We start from the raw sequence: 14,984 nt of genomic DNA, 5'->3' as shown, positions 1-14,984 counted from the left end.
AGCAACCAGTCCCGTTAAGGACAGTTGTGATAAATGTAGTCTATGCTCTAATCAGCAGGTGTTCCTCTGAAGCTCTGAGACATTTTCATTTTGCCCTCCTGTTTTATTATTCAACAGGCCGAGCACTCTGATTAGAATCAGCAAACAATGGTGCAAGAGACTCGCAGCATCCATTATACATGAGAGGAAACTGAGTCGGAAACGGATAGAGCAAAACGCCCCTCAATCCATCCATTTAACAAACCCTCTCTCTGTGTTGTCTCATATCGCTGCCGTGCAGCCGGTCCATATATGATGTGTGAGCACAGCACCTCAGGGACACAGGTGCATGAGGCGGCGGGGGAGAGATACTATTCGCACATGTGAAAAATGAAGGAGGAGAAGTTAGAGACGGGGAAGAAGAGAAAGAGCCTGACAGGCAGATATGAAATTCGTCCTGCATGCTCTCAGACATGTGACGGGGGTTTGGGGAGAGAAACGAGTTAGGGAGGGGAGTTCCTGAGGAGGAGAGCCAGGATTACAGCAAAGAGGAAGAGGGGAGTACAGAGAAAAAATGGGGGCATATTAAAAATGCAAGGTGGCGTAAACTTGAGGAAACAGAGGCAGACAGAAAGCACAGTCAGGACAATGAGGAGGAAGGCGATTAATCTAACAACGGACTCTGTTTCCTCCTCGTGACAACGGTGTCTTTGAAAATCAAATCAACTCTCAAAAACTTAGTGTCAATGAACCTCTGGAGGGGCTTCTACAGGCTGTTTAAGTACAATATATATGCTGTCAGTGAAACGTGTCAAACAGGAGTGACAAGGATGGCACGGGTTCAAGTTCAGTGTCCTGGATTCAGATCAGATCAGATTAGATATTCTGACAGTGATGGAGGAGACTGGCTGTGTGAGAGTGAAATCTGTAACCTCAAAGATAAAGTAGAATCCTCTTCCCTCAATAAATGTACTGCTTTCACACTGCCAGCCTTGAAGTTTCCAAGAATATCACTACAGTATGAACAACGTGATCGCTATCATTTTCTAGAAACTGTTCCATGGTGGCACGTTCATGGAGTTCATAGAAACGGGAGTTTTTTAACGGGAGAATTTTTATACCTGTACTCTGCCGTGCCTTGTGCCTGTATTATTTTTTACAACAGGGTGTTGACCACCATTTTCGGTACACATTTAATGCAACTTTTTATAGTCCATAAAATGTCTACATCGTGCTAGCTTTTACAGTAATGCAAGAAATTTACATTATCCATTTCCTCCGTGCTTGCATCGTTGTTTGTCTTACGTGAAGGTTAGATATCCTGGCAACATCAGTGGTGAGTGCAATGCTTTTCAGCTGCCAACTCAGATGTCACAGCGTCCTCACCAACAATCAGGGGTTTTGGAAATGGTTCTGCTCTCACCTACCTAACAAGTCCCCAAATTTAATGACAAAATACCATGTTTGTAATCGCCCTCCACAGTGACTCATATAAGCATTTTGTCATCTGGTTGCCCTATCTGCCAATGTGACAGCACTGTGGTTAAGGTTTGGTCCGGTTTAGGCACAAAAACAACTTGGTCAGGGAAAGATTATGGTTTTGGTAAAAAGAAGTACTTCGTAGCTTGGGTTAAAATGACTGCTTTGCAAAGGTTTAGGGGACCTTCGTCCTTATAGTTACAATGATAACTATATGGTTATGGTCAGTCAGGAAACATGGTTGTGGGTAAAAGGAATCTTTCATGCTTTTCTTCATTTTCTGTCATATATAATGTTACAGTGTAAATTGTTCATATTATACGTGGCCAAAGTTGCAAATAATACGTGAAAGTAATCAGGCTTCAGACTTGTGTAAATACTGTTTCCAAATTTGTTTTCCTTTTTTCCTTCTCGAGACAAGCTGACATCACCTTGTGACTCTGATCCAGGTACACGACTGCAAGTGTATGTGGCTACATGCTAACGTCAGGGAAACATGTTATCTTGGTTGTGGAAGTTGTTAATTTCTCTGTGATCACAGATCATATTCCTACTCGAATATGTTTGGTTGGGTTCAGAGGCTTTTATTGGTGATTCTTAATGGTTGAAAAGGTCGCTATGCACAATCATTCCCCGACCGCAAGTTGACTGCTACATGTAGCTACATACTGAGACCAGGGAAACATGTAATCTTGGTTGCTGATGTTGTAAATTCCTCCCTGATTTTGGATAATACTCCTGCTGGAACATGTTCAATTGCATTTAGAGGCTGTTAGTGGTGATTTTCATTTGAGAAACTGCAACTATAGGCAGTTATTTCCTGGCTGCAAGTGCACTGCTACATGTAGCTACATGCTAATGCCAGGGAAACATGTCATTTTGCTGATGTTGTTAATTTCTCCCTGTTCTCAGGTCATATTCCTGCTGGAACATTTTTTAACCTTTTATTGGTGATTTTTAATTGTCAAAAGTGCTGCTATACAGAGTCATTCCCTGGCTGCAAGTGCACGGCTACATGTAGCTACATGCTAAAGTCAGGGACTTCTGTAATCTTGGTTGCTGATGATTTTAATTTCTCCCAGATTTTGAATCATATACCTGCAGTTATGGTCATTTTTGGTGGTTGCAAGGTGCATAGACACTGATATGGAAAACATGGAGATGCTGACCATTCAGAGCAGAATGGGCTTTTTTGGGAGGGAGGCTTAAAGAGACAGGTGCTAAAATGAAGTGTCTCAAATAGAGGTGTGCCAGCAGAGACAGTATTAGGAAAATTAACCACTTTCTAGCAGAAACCCAAAATATAAGTATGAACCCCTTTGAAGGAAATCCACAGACTGTCAGTGGGAAACTAAAACTGAACAACACTCTCTTGTGTTAAACTCTGACATTGTTGACCCTCGCATCCACCCTGACCCCCTCCATATGTAAAAATTGCTGCTAAAAACATAATGTCATCTGACTTGTGATGGACAACAGTCATAATTATTACAGCTGCTAGTAAGCTTTGCCACTTCAACGTAGACATATGTCTTTGCTAAAATGACTGATAACGCTCATCTTTCTTTGGAGCACAGCCTCCAGCTTTATGGAACGAGGATGCTAATGGTCCGATGTCTTGGACAGAACTCCTCTCCACGAGTGGCTGTAATTCTGTTATGTAAACTACTGTGGGTGCAACCTGAAGCTCCCGCTGAGTGAGCGAGCGAGAGCGAACATGAGCATATTTCGCCTCTTGTCTGGGTCTACAGTTCAGCACATACTGTAGTGTACTTCGCATTCCACGAGCTGAATGAGTCAGACACAATTACACACACTCCACTCCTCTTTAAACACTTTCTGCCACAAACTCCACTAACCACTTCGCAGATGCATAAAGGGATCCTTAGCAACAGGAAGATACACATCAGCACTTCATCTCTTTTATTGGAGTTAGACGGAACAATGCATAACTACGTACTTGACAGATAGGAACATTATGAAACTGTAAACATGCCATTTTTCAGTGTCTTCATGTTTAAACTTAGGATGTGGATGATGAAACATTACTTGTTCCAGTGTAGCTTTAAACACTTCTTTTTGACTTTTTGTCCTGTTTCTAAGGTGCTCTTACATTAATGTTTTTAGTGCTCTGACAGGTATAAAATGCCCACCCACATTTGGATATGCGCCAGGCAAGAAAACATCATAAAAGTCCTATGTGGAGACAAAAGTATATGTAATATGTGGATTGTGGGCAAAATCAGTGCAATTAACTGTGAAATATAGCCCAGTTTCAATAAGATAATTACATTATAGAGATTATATGGAACAGAGAAAAATATCATAACCCTTTTATGTGACAAATAGGTAAGAAAGCAGCGCTTTTTTTGCACCATCATTAAATGTAAGATGTAATTTCTATCAACAAATTATCTCCATGGCTACGAAATGGATTTTGAGGACTCACAGGTTACACTGAGGTTAAAGAAATGACATACAGGTACTTTCAAAGAGCCACGAATTACAATGCTGCCGCATTCAGTATTGACCCATACCTAATCATCTCATGTCTTTCTCCTATGAATTCTGATGCCATTTAACACCGTGACCATATATCTTTAGAGGACAAGCAGCTCGAGGCTGAAAGCAGGCCATCACTCCCCTGGCAGTGCTCCCACTGGTCTGAATATCATCAGGGCTGATGTCTCCCCGGGCGTCTCTCCACTGTAAACAATGGGCTGCCAAGCAAAGAGATTCCTCACTCTTAATGCTCCTTAATCGAATCCTCCTCTTAGATGGTCTAATTGAATTGGGTTTCCACGCACGCACACATGGAGGAACATACACACACATATATGCACAGCGGGGGTGATGAGAACCTGTTGAGAGGCTTGTTGCGTGTGCTGAGGGCCAAAGGGACTTGGGAATGTTAATTGCAAGTCCTGAAGTGTGGTGCATTATGGGACATGCCGGAAAGAAGCAGCTGATTGGGGAGCTGATTAAAATGTCAGTATACTAGTGGCTCAACCCAGCCACATACAGTGCTGAGTGATGCAACCGTATCACACATACACCAACACACACGCACACACAGAACTCTTCTGTTTTTCTGCAGTAGCCTACGCATATTTAACATTCTTATTTAAATCGATAACAGGCATAACAATGCAAAAATCCCATTGGACTTTTGTCAAGGGAACCAGGGTGATGCTTAATTACAGGCTGGCCAACAAATACTAATGTCTAACTAATAATGTCATCCCTGCATCACTCTTTATACATACATATGTACACATAGACTGATGGACAGATGGACGTATGGATGAGTGGCAAACCGGAGGCATAATTCCTCTGACCCCAACTGTCACTGGCGCGGACACATAAAAAAAGGAAGTATGAAATATTATTAAGAAATATAACAAAATTTGTAAAAATAAAAAGGAAAATTACAATGAAATTAAAAGAAAAATGTCATAATATCAAAGTATTGTTCAGGGTACAGTTTGCACTTGGAAATGGACGTAACAATTGTACCTCATGGTCCACTTTCTCGTCTTTTCTATCTTTTTCTATATCGCGTGGTCTTCACTGTTAATTAAGCTTGCTCAGTTGTCACGTAACTGTAGAGGAAGTGCTCAGAAAAGTGGAAAGTTAGAACATCTGCCTTTCAACTTGGGCTTAGACTGTTTTCTCATAGAATACTTGAAAAAAGTGTAGAATAAAAGTGTGCGATAACAGACAGACACGGATAAACAATCACACAACACTGCTGGAGCCCTAATCATCCCCCAGACTGTAATCAATAAAATCTGCCTCTGTCAGCATATTCATGGCAAATAGAGACTTAGACTGTCTGATTAAACAGAGGAGGGGGGTGATAGATGTCACAGAAATACTTTGCTCAAATAAGGATGCACGGAGCCATACTTCTAAAAATCAGAAATACAGAGTGTATGTATTTTTACACAAGAGCTAAAAAGGAAATAAGAAAGCACAGTGAGGCACGATTTTAGCACAGACATGACCAGATTTCAGAACTTCAGAGGAAATATGTTCTTCCTTTGTTGAGCTTGAGTGAATCTGAGTAACTGCTATTTAAAAAACAATTGCATAACAACCCTCGACCCCCTGGAACAGAGTTACTGCAGGTCTACAACAAAGACAGTCGCACCTGTCGACCGCCCTGCAAAAACTAAGATGCAATATTTCATTTGCATCTGTCGGTAAAACAGTCCTTTCATCTTCCGTGCCATCTTTCACACCCCCACAGCTCTGTGAACGCTGTTGTCCGACGCCCTTCAGCCAAACCAAAGCACAGCCCATCCTCTCTGGCTGATGGGCAGATCAAAGCATTTGCTTTTTCACTCAATGTCTCAGAATTCTGGTGTGTAAATTGGAGGTAATCTCATCCTCTCCCCCCCCCACCCCTTTGCTCTTTGTCACTTGCTACTTCTTATGAGCTGCTAGAGGAGAGAGTGTGACCTGTTTCATAACCAGCAATCCATAAACATGCATAAAATGACACAGGCACAGAAGAATGCCGGGTACAAGAAGCCAGTGTCTCTTTAGTGTTTCCTGTCATTGTTTCTGTGTATTTTAAATGAATTTGGTTGGTCACTATTTTGGGTGTCTGCTAACAACTCCTAAAACCTCAGTGGCAAAATGGGTCACACGCACACACAATTTGTCAATGCTTGAGCGATTTCTGATCTGGCACAGCACACACAGGACAAAGACATATCACAAGTGATTTTAAGTCATGCTATTTGCATGGCTTTATTCAACCTGATCTCATCCCTGCTCCTTCTTTTTTATGCTTAGGCAGAAGCCAGCATAACCAGAGTCTTTTGCTTCGTATATTGACCACAGACTATAAGAATAATGGACATAGCTACCTTGACGTCACCCATTGGATTGTGGACTCCTGTTTTGAAGCCTTGCGTTTGTTCAGCATTATGACGGTCACTATTTTGGTATTTTGGAGCCAGAAGTGACCATATTTGGGCAAGAAGCTGGCACTGTGGTGGAGCGAGGGGTGGATCTGACTGAGAAGCAGAAGACACTATCGGTAGCCAGCCTGTCACTCAAAGCAGTCTGCCCTTAATTATGTGTAACTTTAAGCCTCATAAACATTTAAACTGGTGAGTTACATATAAATTCAACCCCCATACAGTTGTCATGAAGGGGAAAATTAGCCATAGGGACCAAAACGTATTTTGTTCCAGGCTATTAACATGTTTATTCCTACTGTAAAGTTGGGCATTTCAGCATGGGTGTGTATGGGGATTGACTGACTTCTGGAGTGAACCTCAAGTGGCTATTGAAAGAACTGCAAGCCCAGTCTCACTCCGAAGTTGTTGAAATCTAGCATTTGGGCAGTGACTTGTGGTGTCAGAAACCAACACCAAAAGGCGTCCTGTAACGCCAATATGATACACGGCCAGTTGCCATTATAGTTTAATAGTGTCAGGGGGAAAGGCGGAGGGACAAGGACAAAAGTTAAGGCTTCGAAAGTCCGACTGGGACGGGTGGTGGATAGGTCCAACAAACACTGACCTTCACCGGGGAGAGAGCTGTTCGCGTCCCATAAGATTCTAAAGCCAAACCCTCTTCTTTTTTTCTAAACCTAACCAAGTGCTTTTGTTGTCAAAGGAAAAGAAAACGTCAATTCGTGGTGTTGTACTGATGTAGAGCGTTTATTTTGAAAGACTGTATGTAAATGTCAAATGTCCTGTGAAAGCAGAAGTGTATTTGGAAAGAAGACAATGCATGTAACAGGCAGAACTTGACATGGTGTCCCAGAACGTCAACAATCAACGCACCCAGGGTAACTTGCACGTCGTATGTGGACGTGGAAAGTCCATGACCAAACGTCAGATTGCAGAACCTGAGCAGTAAGTTTTAGGTGACAAAACTATCTGGTTATGGTTAGGAAAAGTCACCCACATGACAAATAACTCAACATTGACTTTTAGTTTTACACAGGACACAAACACTGGTCTCTTGGGTTAAAGTCCTGTGCTTGTTGGACCCATTCACCTGCCCTCCCTTCTGCCCTATAGTGGACTTTCTCACTCTTTATACAGCATCCGTTGCAATGTTAGTCCGTCCCCCACTTTGGTCCAGACTGAAATGTCTCCATTGCTATGAGACAGATTGCCATGAACTTTGTTACAAACGTTAGTGGTCCTCAAAGGATAAATCCTAATGAACTTTGGTGAATGAAGATTGTGGTGGTTAAATTTTGGTAACTAGAAGTTAAGGAAAGATAATCTTTATGGTTAAGGATGAAAAAAACACTGTCTTCATGGTTGAAAGAAACCAAAATCATTTTTCTGCCTGTATTTGAGGTGGTAAATATTTATCACTCCATTTCCTGATTTCCTACTGAACGCTGAGCAAATTTGATCACATGACAAATGAATGTTGCCTGCTTTTTGTTGACTTTGGGAGAGGACAGACTTTATTTGCACAACAGCAAGAGGTTGCCAATCAGGAAAACATGCAATAAATATGAGCTGGTTTCAACCACTTGAATAAAATGACCACTGCTGTCTCCACAGTGTAAAAACACAGTCTGCGTCATGACCCCTGCAAACAGGTCAGCCTGTTCAATAAATGTTTCATGAGCTTCTGTCAGACTAAGGTTGATGCAAGAGAAACGGATCACAAAAGCTGTGAGGAATGATAAATGAGTTCATGTGCCATGTAGATTTATGAGGGTGCGTTTGTGTCTTACACCTGCAGAGTGGGGACATTTCTTTAAGGGACTGGGATTAGGATTCAGGTTTAGAGATAAGGTTAAAATTAGAATTTGGTTTAAATGAAGCAGGCCACAGTGTTAGGTAATTAAGATAACAGTAGGTAAAGGTTATGCGTTTATTGCTAATGATTATGGCTAGGTAACAGGGAGTGAATAACGTCAGCAGGGGCCTTCGTGATCCAAAAGAGTGTGAGGCTTTTATGTGTTTATTGGAGAGAGAAAAAAGAAGTTTGTATGTGGATTTATGTTTGGATCTGTTGGCAAAGGATGACTCATACACCTGCTGTCATTTGCCTGGAAGATTCTGAACGCACAGGAGAATGTGTGTGTCTTTGCGTGTACAGTATGCAAAAGAGAGAATTAAAATGATGAAAGAGACAACAGCATAATCATGAGGAGGTTGCACTGACAGTGAGTATATATGAGCACCTGAGACCAGCTACTCAACCAGCAGTGATGTGAAAGCTGAGGTGACACTTTATCATGTTGCTAAATGGACACTTGCTGCAGCTGCAATGGGAGAAAATGTTCCCACTGGTTAATAACTCATGACAACACCAGTTAGATTAAACCAGACATCATACGAAAGAAGATATTCATATATGTACTGAGTTACTACTGATGCAAACCAAACACTTCCACCTGCGGCAGCTTCACATTAAAAGCATTTAACTGCCAAAACATGAGTTGACTTTATTATGAAGCAGTCACAGGGAATGTTTCATCAAAAATGTACCCACAAACAAGACAATAGTCTTTTTCGGCATTTGTTCAGAGCGAATCAGTTTGAAATATCGTAGAGAGTAATGGAACAAAAGGGTACATCAATAGTGAGTTGTTAAGACTCATTTATACTTCCTTTATGTACAAAAACAGATACGTCCATTTCAAACGTTGTAACAATTACTGCCCACACACTTCCATCTGTCCTTTATGTTGGCATGGATACAACTACTAGAGGGCACTACCAAGCTGGCACTGCACGTCAGTATCACGTCAGAAAGACATTGGACTCTTACTTTGGACAGATGTTAAATTTTGGTTGGAATGAATTAGGTGGACAATATTTTTATTGTCATATGATGTTAGAATTTGACATTGTGTGGACATTAACATTGTGATGCAAAACTGGACACTACCCACTCCCACTCTGTCGTGAAGTGTAATTCCACTCGTAGTCACTTTCACCAAAAGCATTCTCCATCAAGGTGACAGTGGCAAACTTTGGGACAAGCTTCTTTCTCTGTGGCGGAACGAGAAACTGTCGTAACTTTAACTACAGTTAATCTCTATGTGCTGCGATTGTCTAGGTGTACCTGAGGTTTTGTATATTATGTTTTTATCAATAAAAGAAATAAAGAACTCAATTAATTGTACAAATTTGCAGGAAAGCCCAATCAGTCTTTTTTCAGCATTGGCAGTATAAAAGCAAAATCAGGGAGTGCGGCAAAATGTCACCTACCTACTTTTGTTTATACAGAATGTGCCTTTTTCGGGGCAATGGGGGGCGTGAGCAAGTAACAAAACGTGTAGCTCAGCGTGTGACGTAAACAGTGACGTGGGAGGGAAGCCGCAGCTGGTCAGTCCTTCAGCAATTCTCTCATAAGTTGCCCCGTCCTTCACTGTCCCCGTCATCTGACGGTTAATGGCCTCTTCATTTGTGAGGGCAAGGAGGGCGCGCAATGCCTTGTCTCCCCAGTTGCTCATCTTTACTGTGTCTGTCAGGTTTGCGTTTCCCTCTTGCTACTAGCTGCTCGCTAATTCCTGCTATCAGCTGTTTCCTGTTTATCCACCCCCAGTGGGTCGCACATGGGGTGTCATCCACAGCTCCATAGTGGAAGGCCGCCTCAGACTTTTTAAAGTAAAAGAGTTCTGGCAATATGACAACCCTATGAGGCGGAAAATTGGGCACCTCAGATCAACTCGCCAATCCGGCTCTGTGTGATTAAACACAGCTTGCCGGCAAAACAGCCCAACATTCGCGGAAAATCTGGCAGTGTAAAAGGGGCTTTAGTTTGAGCAGGTTACGTTTGTAAGGATAGTCGCTGAACTTTATTTGTACGGAGCGTCTACCATGACTACATCATGACTAGGTGTTGCACATGGTCAGTAAGGTGGCATCAATGCAGACTCACTGTTAGAGGGTTTTGTAACTCACTTCCACTCCTTACTAGTTGGTTTGGGATGGCACTCTGTGGCCGACCCACTGTGTAAATGCAGAAACTGAGTAAAAGTTGGTAGCTGTTACTCTACGCTAAGATGGCAGTGTGAGAAGTTTGGAAGACGTTGGATGTTGGCGACTAAACACAACTTAAAACCGACAAGATATCAATGTCATCTGTTGTGAGTATTCTACGATAAAAATTGATGTTGGCATCAAAGGTCTAGTGTGTAGGATGTAGTAATGAGGTTTCAAAACTTAAACTTCATGTGCCAAGAGTGTAGAAGAGCTACTATGGCCAACACGAGAATGTGAAAATGCCAATGACCCTATCTAGAATCAGTGCTTGGCTTATCTGTTCTGGCTTACTGTAGAAAAACACTGCAGACCCTGTGGTAGAGGACTCACTCCATATGTTGATATAAACAGCTCATTCAGTTGATAATACACAAATGAAAACATGGTTATGAATATTATTTACCATCTCTGCCAATAGATGCCCCAAAATCCTGCACACTGGGCCTTTCAACGCTGTCCTGACATTGAATTTTGGTCCCCCAACATCACAATCTAAATTCAACCATATGTCAGTGTTGAATGATGTTGGTGGCCAGCTGGGTAGAGGTAGAGGTCTCGCATTAACCTTCACTTCTCTTTCGCTACCGTCCAATTCCCATTTAGTTTCCATCTAGTCTCTTCCAGGCTGTTCTGTAGTAACTGATGTCCCTGTGCCCGGGCAAAGTCACATCATGTAGATGTTTAACATTTCTGACCAACTCAACGTCAGCATCAAAAAACTTGCTTGAACTATTTGCTACAATGCCCCCATGATTTCCAATGGCACCATTCCATTTCGTCTGTATCTGTAAGCTTTCAGGAAACGTGCAAATGGATGACATGAGCACTTAGTGTGGACAGAGGGCTCCATCCACATCCATATGCATATCTGATGTTGAGCATATATGTGCCTTTAAATGAAGAGCTGCAGGCCACAGGCTGAACAGCTTTCAACTTCTTGGCGATGTAACCAACTCCTCTACCCTTATTAATGTCATCAGGTTCCCTATTAGCATTGGGTTTAAACCAGAAATATTACCAAATAGGTGCTTTTGATTTTTGCTTCAATACCTAATCCTTTGCTGTCATCTTGTTGGTCAAATTGTGTGCAATCTGACTCCTGCTAATCTGGGGGCAAGTAATGTAATCAGTGTATGCTGAAACATTGTGTAACAGCGATAACACCAACTATAGCCGCAAGAAGCCCAGTTGCAGATGAAAACTGATGAGTCAAAACTCAGCTATAACCGTACTCCCTGTGTGTGTGTGTGTCATGTGTGTCAGCCATCACACAACTCCTCACAGCATGGAAGATGGAGGCATGCCATATGGTAGACTGCAGATACACACGGGCATATTAACCTGTCTGACCCGCTATAATCGAAAAGTGATTCCACAACAAACATAAAAAGTCTATTTTCCTCATGAGTTGCAACCAAATAGCAGCAAGCAGACCTTTTACTGCCTCGAGAAAAGAATTAGCTGCCTGGCCCCGTATCAACAAAAACAAGGAAGAGGGGAAAGTCTTAAATCCTGACAGTTAGTGTGCAGATAATTCCAGTTAACTCCAGATGTTTGGCTGTTTAGCATTCAGCTGCTAAATTGTTCTGTTGCCAGAGTGTGTTCTGGCGTGACCCTTGACACAAGATCAATGCAACATGTACTGAATATATGGAACAGATCATTCAAAATTAACATTGCAACTACGAGATATAATCCTTTAATATCTAACATTACAACATGAATGGCTGTATTTGATGTTGCAGACAGAGCTCTAGCATTTAAAATCTGCAGAGAAGATTCATTGTCCAGCCTGTCCTTCGGAGAGGAGATGTGATTATAATGTAGATGAAAAAAGAGAGGAGGGGTGTATGCACGCACGCCCGACTGTATGCATGTAGATATGTTTGTGTGCGAGGTGGAGACGGAGATGGAGAGGAGAAGCACTTTTTGAATGCTTGCTTCCACATTCATGAGGTCGAGTGCAGGTGGAAGGCTGATCAATATTGGATGTGATTCGGCTGCAAAGTTCATGCTGCCATTAACTCCGAAAAATTAAACTCTTAGTTGTGTGTTCTTCGAAGAAAGATGGGCGAGTGTGTGTGTGTATTCAGGGATCATCCTCAGTAGTTAGCAGTTGTGTCAGATGGGTAATCGTATTTGACGTGAAGAGACACACACAGAAACACACACACACTTACAGTAGGCTACCTGCCCAGGACACCCTCTGTAGTCACTTGCCATTGTGTATGAGCATCACATTCTCATCTCAAGGTGGCGCGCGCACACACACACACACACACACACACACATACACAAGACACACACGTCCACGCACACTGCACCGCATGCAAAGGAGGCTCATATACAGCCTGTGCAATGCAAAGACACATACACACCGAGACACTGATGACGTAATAGCACATCAGCCCACATCTGTGCACGCTCAAGTCCGCACAAGTCAAGGTCATTCATTGATTGAATTAGACTCGCGCAGCAGGGCCCGCTGTGGGGCCACTGGCGAGGCACCGAAAAGCTAAATTTGTATTCTGATCTCACTCGTGATCGCAGCTCGCTGTCCTCCCCTCTTCACGTGTGGACACATGAACACAGTCACACGTGCTCGTCGGCGAACCGCAGCTCCTGCTCAGCCTCAGACATGCAGCCAGCACAGCATGGATACAGCTATTACTTTTTGCTGCATGGTGTTAGAACAGCTGGATGCGGATTAAGCGTTAAAAAAAAATCCATACGGTGAACGAGTGAGTCGTTAACAGCTTTTAACGAGTTGGACACGTGCCAAACAGTCTGAGCCCCGCTGCTCTCCCCCCCCCCAAAAAATGCTGAATAAATTAACAGGCGCTCACCAGTGCTGCCCTCTGTGACCGCTCCGGTAACTGACCGTGATAGGTGATCACTGCAAACGACCGGATCGATTGCTGTGATTGATTAATTGGCGGCGGGATCATTTGCCCGCCGGGGTGTGAAGGCAGGAGCCTCATGGCTGCGCGCTGCGCTCGGGTCGATGCGGCCAGACAGGAAGCCGTTTTTGCGTAAATTACCATTTAAAATCAGATAGTGATGGCAGGGTATTTTTTCCACAGCAGATGATAGACTATTTTAGGTGAGAAAATGTCTGAGGGTAACTGTGAGTCACAGCAGCCCTCGCTTTGCCTCTGCATGACTTTCATTACACAATGATGCTTCATTCACAACATCAGTAAAAGCTCCGACGCGCGAGAGGCAGATACCCTCTCCCGGTTAATTTAGTCCAACTAAAACACACTCTCGTGCAATTACAGAGCAACCTTCCCTTTCGTTGGCTGCATGTGCACACCTTGGAAAGAACAACAGGCTAATTTAAGCACACATTTGCTCAGATGTACGCCCCGGGCTAGACGGGACAGTCAGCAGACGTGCAAAAAGCGCAAAGAGCCTCTCTGCGCATTACAAACCAGGGCTAGCTGCACCCGGGATAGCGCAGCGGTAATTCAGCTCACACACATCGGTAACTTCGCTCGGGTCGCACCTACCCGTCCAGTCTCCCCCCCGAGGGTGCTGCATGATGGGTTACACTCATGGGTGTCACTCACCTAACTTTTGCTGCCACAGAAGATATCGCATCGTTTCTTAAATTCTTCCTTTTGGACACGGCAGTTCCCATGCTGACATGGAAACGACGCAGGCAGGGAAACAGTTCATTCCAAAGAGTCGGAGGATGGAGGGGATGCGACAGTGAAAAACAGTATAAAAACCACACAGAAAAAGTTGAAGGGAAATCCGGGAGCAGATAAGTCACGTACGCGTCTGCGGAGCAAAAAAAGGTGCAAAAAAAAAAAAAACACGAGGGATGTCTCAGCCTCTCCTCCGTCTCTCCTCTCTGTCTATGTGTTCCTCCGGATATGAGCACGTACGTGGGGTTGCTGCACAGCTGTCAGCGTGTGGCTGAAAATACACAGACCTCTCTCTCTCTCTCTCTCTTCCTCTCTCTCTCATTGATCTGAAAATGCAATGGGAGGATGGCTGGGGTGGTGATATCACCATCATCATCATCACCACAAAGGGGAGGAGGGGGCGTGGAGGCACTGTGCAAGGGACACTGGTGCCATCCGTGTAGGAACCTCTGCCTTTCCTCTCATCCATTTTTGGAGCATTATCTGTGTACCCATATATAGTTATCGCCTCATGTTATGTAAACGGTCATTTTTGGTAAAAGGGTCCCCCCTCTCTGTCACAAACACACACACACGTGTCGAGATGGTTCCCATCCACAGCCAAGGACAGGGGGAGCAGTGAGGTTGAGGCGCTGCAGTGCTCTCCCCATGTGAGCATCACATCAAATGGCATGATAACAACAGCTTCAGACTGGGATGTGTTTTCTGCTGTTGAGTTATCAGTATTCAAAAGAGTGCGGGAGACTGACAGATCATAAAGGGCAGCTCCGACTATCTGTAGAGCAGAGTTACCTTCCAGCTACTGATTAGCACTCCTGTGAGAGACATGGATCAAACATTGCTCCCATTTTGTATTTATCTTCTCATGCAGTTGTGGTTGGAAGACTTG

General features: G+C 43.4%; 1 protein-coding gene across 4 annotated transcripts in view; it reads right to left on the bottom strand.

Annotated features, from left to right (window-relative positions):
* Positions 1-14,399, bottom strand: part of nsmfa (NMDA receptor synaptonuclear signaling and neuronal migration factor a) — a 72,068-nt gene extending 57,669 nt beyond the window's left edge. For all 4 annotated transcript variants that reach the window (XM_049604708.1, XM_049604709.1, XM_049604711.1 and 1 more), the window contains exon 1: positions 14,015-14,399. In XM_049604708.1, the coding sequence (XP_049460665.1) occupies positions 14,015-14,085 (71 nt within the window). In that variant the 5' untranslated portion in view covers positions 14,086-14,399. The remainder of the gene's footprint in view (positions 1-14,014) is intronic.
* Positions 14,400-14,984: the final 585 nt, after the last annotated feature.

The sequence above is a fragment of the Epinephelus fuscoguttatus genome, linkage group LG18 (genome assembly GCF_011397635.1).
Source record: "Epinephelus fuscoguttatus linkage group LG18, E.fuscoguttatus.final_Chr_v1".
NCBI lineage: Eukaryota > Metazoa > Chordata > Actinopteri > Perciformes > Serranidae > Epinephelus > Epinephelus fuscoguttatus.
Note: the sequence above shows the minus strand (reverse complement) of the source record. Positions and strands in the feature narration are given on the sequence as shown.